Raw genomic sequence first — 7,600 nt, 5'->3', positions numbered from 1 at the left:
ATGTGGACACGCCATCACCCAAAGAAAGAAACTCCTAGTGTCACTTACCAAAAACAAGCATTTCTTTTGTTCTGCACTGCTTTCATGGTAAACTTAAGTTACAAGTTTGTAAGAAGGATACATTTTTTGTCTCTCCTTCTAAGGTTTCACATTTAAGACATGGCATCAGTGATTCAACGTTGCAGGTTTCTTTTTCTTTTTTTTAGTTCCTTTGGATTTTTGCTTTTTGATGATTTTGCATCGTTCACGGCAGGTAGATTGAGCTAGCATTATTTTATTTATATATATATATATATATATATATATATATATATATATATATATATATATATATATATATATACACATGCATTCAACTCGATATGGGTCCCAAAGTAAAATAAAAAATCAAAACTCCCTTTTAACCACTTAATAGAATTAGCTATAAAAATTGCAAGACAGTCCACAAAACACGATTTTTGCATGGAGACTTTGTCGTCAGATGCAAGATATGCAGCAGAGGAGGATGCTGGGATTCCATACAGGTGGTCAGGAGTGAGCGGGTTCGTCATCCCATCCCACAGGAACCTGACGAGCCTGGTTTGTATTTTTTTAGTTGGTGGTGGTGGTGTATTTTGTGTGTTTTTTTTTGTAGTTGGGATTCATATTCACATTATGCTTGGAAGGAAGAACAATTGGTTTGAGACACTGGGAGGGCACCAGCACCAACTGTAAAACACTGGACTGGAGTGTGAATGCATATCTACCATCGTCTGACCTGAAAAAAGAGATGAAGAGGTCGATTTAGAAACAAGGAAGGTCTGTTGATACAAGCATATCATCATATCATCTATATCTACTGGACTACTACTGCTGAATCCCAGAAGCATTCAAACACTGCATTTGACAGGAGGTGCTCAAATATTATGCCTGTATTTCAGAGCTTTTGCATTCCAAAAATATTCCATTATGTATTAATGCAATTTTGCAGATTTGTCTGCCATATGAATATTGAACAGGCACTAACATGTACTCATGTACTCACAGTGCCATCTGTTCACCACTGTGGGGGCACATAGCTGTAGGTGGGTGTGCCTGGGGGTCGATACGTCGGCATCGTTACTTGGTGGGGGCCCACTTGGGTTGGTGAGTGAGTCGTCAACAAAGTTCCTGAGGAAAGGGGGGGTGGTGTTGTCCGAAGAGAGACATTGTAACCCAAAATAAACACAGAATCTCACAGACATGGCCGACTTAGAGAATCAGTCCTCACCTGCTGACATGGCCATAGTGGTCCCTGCTACCATCCCCATGGCGATGCCGTTGGGGCGGGGATGGTGAATGGGCGGGGCATACATCGCAGCTGGCATCCCATTGGGCTGGACCACTGTCGTGTGATGGATGACATGGGGTGGCGCTGCGTACAGGGGCTGTGTGTAGTAGGTGCCTTGCTGTTGTGAGGGCATGAGAGCCTGCGTGTGACAGAGCAAGGGAAACACAGTCACAATTAGCAAAATTAATGCCAGTTCAGGATGACAAAGACATGACGTAGAAAAACCAGCACACAAGGCTTTCAGACTGACGACATATCGCAGTGTAGGCTAGGTAGGTATGGTAAATGTGTCGTGTAGTGTCCCCGTAGTCTGGACGAAAGGAACAGCTCCCTCCTACCTCCAGGCCGTGGTCAAACCCTACAATCCCGCCCAGGCGCTACGCTCTGCTACCTCAAGGCGATCAGTTGCCCGGTCGCTCCGAGGCCCGTGGTCAGGCAACCCGGCCATGTCTCTTCTCTGTCCTGGCCCCGCAGTGGTGGAACGAGCTGCCCACTGACGTCAGGACAGCGGAGTCGCTGCCCCGTCATTCGCCCCAGGCTCAAAACTCAATTCTTCAAGAAGTACTACCGAGATCCTCCCTCTTAAGCATTGTACCTGTATTTTGCTGCTCTTGCACTTTGACTTCAGCACTAGATTACGCTCTTAGTCAATTGTTTAGAAAGGAGATGCACTTGTGAGTTCTGGCGAGTAGTGGTGACTACGACCGTTAAATGCAATTATTTTAAGTCGCTTTGGATGAAAGTGTCTTCTAAATGACCGTAATGTAAAGTAATGTGATGGATTGACTGACCTGTGCGTAGGGGTTCTGTTGGGGGTAGGTGCTCCTCACAGGGTAGACGGCAGCTGGGTAGGGGCTGGGTGATGAGGAGTAGGGTGGGACCGCCCCCGTAGAGGGAGAACAGGACATTTTGAAAGGAGTGCCCGGAGCATAGCCTGGGGGGGAAGGGGGGGGGAGAGTGACAGTGACAGATGTAAAAACATGCAGCAAAGAATCACCTCACTAGGCACTTGAATCACCCCTTGAGATTGTCGTCTTTTCCTGTTGTCCACTGAAAATGGTCGCCTTCCAGTGGTCTTGGTTACTTATTGTACACTAACAGTGTTTAAAGCACAGAGCCTGTACAGGTACATCTGTCCGTGTCTGCTCGCTGTTGCTCTTACCTGTGGGGAAGGCCGGGTTGGCTCCAGGGTACATGTTGGGAGTGTACGCGGGTGCAGTCGCGTACCCAACAGGAAATCCAGCTGGCAAGACCCGAGAGATGGGAATGTCAACGCTCGTAACTGACAAGGTCAAACAACTAAAAGGAGCAACTACAGTGGAGCTAACACAAGTCAATAGTCTATGGGTGTACGTATCCAGCCCATTCACAACAGAAAACAGAAGAAGTGTCTTTCCGCTTACCTGGGTATCCTATTGGACCTATTCCTTTATGATTAGCATAGGGAACCCCTGTTGGTGCAGGGCTATACACGGGATTCATGATGGTCCACGTACCGAAGCTGTGACAAGGACAGGCGAATATTACGATAAAAAAATATTCTAACGCACAATCATATGCAAGCATCATATGCACGCATTCAATAAAACGACCTAATTCATTGCACAATTAGAGACGAATTAGTTAATTGTTGTGATAAGGGCCAACGTCACTCGCCCGCGCTACATCACTGTTAAATAGCCACAATGCACTTTCCAAGCTATCGCTTGCCAGCGAACTGCGTCCGCTTCGCAAACTACAGCGGCTTCGAACGCACAACAACAACAACACGGCAAGGCCGCGGGGTGGTATAGCACAACAACAACACGGCAAGGCCGCGGGGTGGCATAGCCTCGGATCGCCCGCAGCAGCGTCAAGCTAGCTAGCTATCCCATTCACCCTTCATCCACCTCTGCGTCTCTGGAAAGCTTGGCAACAACATGTAAAACAAAATATGCTTTCGAGATATGAGGTTATGAATATAAATGTCACTTACATCTGTATTCTCCTTTATCTGTCCCTAAATCTTTCTTCGGCTATTTAATCCTAATTGCTTGTATTTTGTTCCCTCTAGATGGTTGACGCTTTTCTCTTTCGCCTGCTTTCGCTCACTACGCACGAACCAATCCACTAGCTGGCAACTGGCGTCACTTCCGAGTAGCCTACTGTATTTTTGTAATGTTCTACCCGATCCAGGATCAGTATTTCCATTAAACCTGATCTTGAGCTAGAGGGTGTAAAAAGGTACAAGCTGACTGTAGATCGGCTGTATGAAACCGTGTATCATTGTCAACTGTGAGTCCTGGCAGGTTTAGAGAACGAATGCATACAAATTCATGTTACTTATTACAAATCAGATCGGTGTATATATTTTTAAAAATCTGCAGCATTACAACTTAATACGATTCCTTGCAAATCACAAACGTCATTTGTTTTGTGAGTGATGCACTCTGATTGTCTTGCACGCATTTCCGGGACCTCCAGTGTCTCGCATTGCATTGCTTCCCCCTTTTACAAACCGGGCAGGGCCCACCGAATTATTAGCTTTGGTAGGTTACCGCCGTGATTTGGCCGCGCGGTTTACAAAATGGTCGATTTTTAATCATTTTAGGAAGCATTTATTGCCGCAACAAAGACGTTATATCGGTCGGTGGCCACAATATCTTGTGAAAATGTCGGGAGCGGCAGCTGGAGGTCCGTCCTCTTGCATCGGCGCAGCCGCTGCCAGTTGCAGCTCAGCCGGGTTCACCTATGCCGCAGCGGGCGGGGGTCCGGGAGTGGCAGGCAGACTACCTAGTCGTGTTCTTGAGCATGTGTTCTCGTATTTAGACATGTATGATTTAATGCGCTGTTCATTAGTCTGCTGGCATTGGAACAGTTGTCTTGCCGACGAAAACAGCGAGGTGTGGCGGAGTCTCTGCGCCCGCTCTCTCAGCGAAGAGGCACTACGCTCCGACATTCTCTGCAATCTGCCTACGTACAAGGGGAAGGTAGCTGTTTGTTTACCAACCTCCTCTACAGATACTAACTACTATGGTTTCAACGGAAGTGATCAATTGCCTGCTACGAAACAAACGTTTATTAATTTAGCTATCCATTTTCGATGCATTGGATTATCTTTATAATAGCCCTGTCCCTGGGAATTAGGCAACACCTGCCATGTTTTGTTGCTTTCTGGTGATCTGATACCAGATGTAACATTAAAATGATCCCATCTCTTCTGGGTGATACTTGGTTCTGTGTCTATTTCTGAGTACACAGTCCCTTCAATAGTGTCTCCCATTTACACCAACAACTCTGATAAATGAACTGGATCTTAGATTAGCTACTTGGTTACTTACTATATTGATCCCCCCAGGGGAAATTTGGCATTTCCTCAGTTGAAAATAAAACCTTAGGCACGTTGTAAGGTGTCACAATCCTGTAGCCTAACTATTTGTCTTCTCCCCTCAGCTGAAGTCCTACCAGCATGCTCTGAGTTCCCACGACTGCTCACGAAATGTCTATGTCAAGAAAAACGGGTTCACCCTCCACCGCAACCCCATTGCCCAGAGCACTGACGGAGCACGTGGAAAGATCGGCTTCTCCGAGGGCCGGCACGCCTGGGAAATCTGGTGGGAGGGGCCCCTGGGCACCGTGGCGGTGATCGGCATTGCCACCAAGCGAGCGGCCATGCAGTGCCAGGGCTACGTGGCGCTCCTGGGCAGTGATGACCAAAGCTGGGGTTGGAACCTGGTGGACAACAATCTACTCCACAATGGGGAAGTCAACGGCAACTTTCCCCAGTGCAACAATGCTCCCAAATACCAGGTTGTTAACCCCTTGTCTGTGCAGATCAGATCAGTAGTTCTGTACACTGTGAACATGGCAGGGTTTTTCCTGCATAGAGGAATTTTTGGCACCCCCCAAAGAGATTTTAGCCAGAGCCAAAGGAAAATCACCAGTGCCAAAATGCTAAATTGAGAATAAAAATAGCAATTGAAATCCTCTCCAAATGTGTTTGATAGCTTGTTTCAAGTGCAGTGCATCCCTCTTTCTTGCATCGTCCATGGTTTGGACTATTAATAATGATAATTAAGAGAGAGATTATCAGACAGTATCTTAAACATTTTGACTTCATATCCACTTTGTCATGTCGGGAGATTTCCTGCAATTGCGAAAAGTGAGCTCAGTCAGAACAGTGAAAAATATAGGCCTATATATGCATCACCCCCCAAAGACCAGGAAAAACCCTGCATGGTGGTTGTATTTGTAAGGCTTTGGTCTATGCTTGTATACTATTAACATCCACAAGTAGGGCTGGGTTTAAAAAATCGATTAATTGATTCTGAATCATGAATTCATGAATCCCAAAATCAATCTTTTATTTAATGAATGAATGAATAAATGAAGGAATGAATAGTTCATTAATTCATTCAATGATTCATTCATTCATTCATTTTTGGAAATCAGTATCGATACCCAGCCGTAGTACGCCTGTTGATGTGTTGCATAACTTGGCAGTCATGTAATTAATGTTACAGCTAAAAAAAAACAGGTTTTAGTAACACTAACCGAATCGATATCGAATCGTGATAATCGATTCTGAACCTTGTGAATCGGAATTGAATCGATTCTTGAAATTTGAATCGATACCCAGCCCTAGATGGACACGCCTTTAATCAAAGAAATTCATTATTCTTGAAAGTTCTTTGAAAAGTTTGACACACTTACGCAGCAGATGTGTATCCTGTCTGGGATGAGCTCGCTCTTACCTTGTTTGCATACTGCTTTATTACTTTTCAGTGTAATTCTGTCGCTCCACAGATTGGGGAGCGGATTCGAGTGATCCTGGACATGGACGACAAGACACTGGCCTTCGAGAGGGGCTTCGAGTTCCTGGGTGTGGCCTTCCGAGGGTTGCCCAAAGCCTGCCTGTTCCCTGCCGTCTCTGCCGTGTACGGCAACACCGAAGTCACCATGGTGTACCTTGGCAAACCCCTGGACGGGTGATGCCAGCAGAAAGGCATCGCCCACAGAAAGGACTGTTTACATTCCACTACAGCTGGAATGGCACCTGAAGCCAAGGGCGATTGGTGTGATGGTTGTTGGACATGAGGGGGAGTAGAAGATGTTCCTGTCTCACGGTGGATGAATCCACTTCAGCTGCTGGACTATTTTATTTACAGTACAGGACTACATTTTGAAATGTTATTTTATGAAGTAACACTGCTGAATCGTGTACACTAGAGTGGTTGTGTGTCTGCTCAAATAAGGCCAAAACCAAATATGAGCTGTGGCAAATATATTAACACATCATGTTGGAACTTAGTATAAAGATTCACAAATCATTTTAATGAAAACCATTGTAATTATATGGGTAAGTATTTAAAGGGATATTACACTACAAAATCTAATTTGTCAGATGCTTTCAGACCTCCAAGGTATTTTAACGTCAACATGAGTGAGTTAATGTCATAGTTCACCGATCAGATAGACACTTGTTCATGCCTCAACCCAAAAGGAAATAGGATGATGCCACATTTTACTGTAATTTTTGGGCTCAAACTGGATCCACCTACTGTAAACATGGACTAATCTTCACCATTGGGGGCCTGAAAGAATCTTTTCCACATAGATTTGTGAGTGTACGGGCAAATCTGTAACACCTCGTGATAGAAGAATAGGAATCATAAAATCACGCTTAATGATAACTGTTGTACATGTTGCAACATAAACTGTCCATTTCTCTTACACAAAGAAACTTCCATGGAGGAAGGGGAAACGGAGTGACCTCAGGCCAAAACGATGTGGAGGCGGCCATTTCTGGATCTACATATGCCTACAGAACATTTGGGCCAACCATTATAGCCAGGACTGCATTAGTAGTAGCAAAACTATTCATGCGCATGCAGTATGTTTGAAGCTTTTCCCCTGTTTGTTAATCCACATAGAGAGAGGAGAAATATGGAGACTACAGTATATACTCTGTACAATGTTACTGTGCATCCCTTTTATTGTGCTATCGTAGTATTTCATGCTATTTATTTTGAGGTTTTATCCGTGGTACTATGGGTGAGGTCATGGAGCCTTCAAATAAAGTCTAAATGGTGCCAGTCTGAGTTGTCTGCAGTTGGGGTTGTTTTGTTGCTTTGTCATAGTATGGCATAGACCAAGCTGGTTTCAAATGCTACAGAAATTATTATTTGAAGGTATTCTGAACAGTTTGCTCCCCCTCATACCAGATTGGCAGTACCGTTATGCTCAGACACTCCTACCTGATAATCTGGGGCACTGAAACTCGTTGGGTTTCCTCAGTTGCATTTAAAGTTT

At 44.8% G+C, this 7,600-nt stretch overlaps 2 protein-coding genes across 3 annotated transcripts; one reads left to right on the top strand and one right to left on the bottom strand.

Annotated features, from left to right (window-relative positions):
* Positions 1–351: 351 nt before the first annotated feature.
* fam168b (family with sequence similarity 168 member B) lies at positions 352–3,424 on the bottom strand. The gene is made up of 7 exons (XM_084458481.1): positions 3,285–3,424; positions 2,713–2,810; positions 2,472–2,552; positions 2,101–2,243; positions 1,250–1,448; positions 1,025–1,149; positions 352–757 (listed from the first exon to the last, which is right to left on the bottom strand). The coding sequence occupies exons 2-6, from the start codon at positions 2,789–2,791 to the stop codon at positions 1,037–1,039; spliced, it is 615 nt and encodes a 204-aa protein (XP_084314607.1). The 5' UTR covers positions 2,792–2,810; positions 3,285–3,424; the 3' UTR covers positions 352–757; positions 1,025–1,036.
* A 396-nt stretch (positions 3,425–3,820) lies between these two features.
* Positions 3,821–7,389, top strand: fbxo45 (F-box protein 45). 2 transcript variants are annotated; one of them, XM_084449840.1, is made up of 3 exons: positions 3,821–4,278; positions 4,742–5,098; positions 6,095–7,389. In XM_084449840.1, exons 1-3 carry the CDS (start codon positions 3,961–3,963, stop codon positions 6,278–6,280), a joined length of 861 nt encoding a protein of 286 aa, XP_084305966.1. In that variant the 5' UTR covers positions 3,821–3,960; the 3' UTR covers positions 6,281–7,389. The 2 variants fall into 2 exon arrangements, with proteins under 2 accessions (XP_084305966.1, XP_084305965.1); XM_084449839.1 differs by having other exon boundaries at positions 6,074–7,389.
* The last annotated feature ends 211 nt before the right edge of the window (positions 7,390–7,600 follow it).

The sequence above is a fragment of the Borostomias antarcticus genome (genome assembly GCF_949987555.1).
Source record: "Borostomias antarcticus genome assembly, chromosome: 2".
NCBI lineage: Eukaryota > Metazoa > Chordata > Actinopteri > Stomiiformes > Stomiidae > Borostomias > Borostomias antarcticus.
This window is presented reverse-complemented; position numbering and strand designations above follow the sequence as displayed.

Bases quoted from the DNA above. Each gene is read 5' to 3' on its own strand.
- fbxo45 (XM_084449839.1), top strand. From the start codon at position 3,961: ATGTCGGGAGCGGCAGCTGGAGGTCCGTCCTCTTGCATCGGCGCAGCC. The intron at 4,279-4,741 runs GTAGCTGTTTGT...TTCTCCCCTCAG, and splicing joins TGCCTACGTACAAGGGGAAG to CTGAAGTCCTACCAGCATGC. The intron at 5,099-6,073 runs GTTGTTAACCCC...ATTACTTTTCAG, and splicing joins ACAATGCTCCCAAATACCAG to TGTAATTCTGTCGCTCCACA.
- fam168b (XM_084458481.1), bottom strand. From the start codon at position 2,791: ATGAATCCCGTGTATAGCCCTGCACCAACAGGGGTTCCCTATGCTAAT. The intron at 2,553-2,712 runs GTAAGCGGAAAG...GGGTCTTGCCAG, and splicing joins AGGTCCAATAGGATACCCAG to CTGGATTTCCTGTTGGGTAC. The intron at 2,244-2,471 runs GTAAGAGCAACA...CTTCCCCCCCAG, and splicing joins CAACCCGGCCTTCCCCACAG to GCTATGCTCCGGGCACTCCT.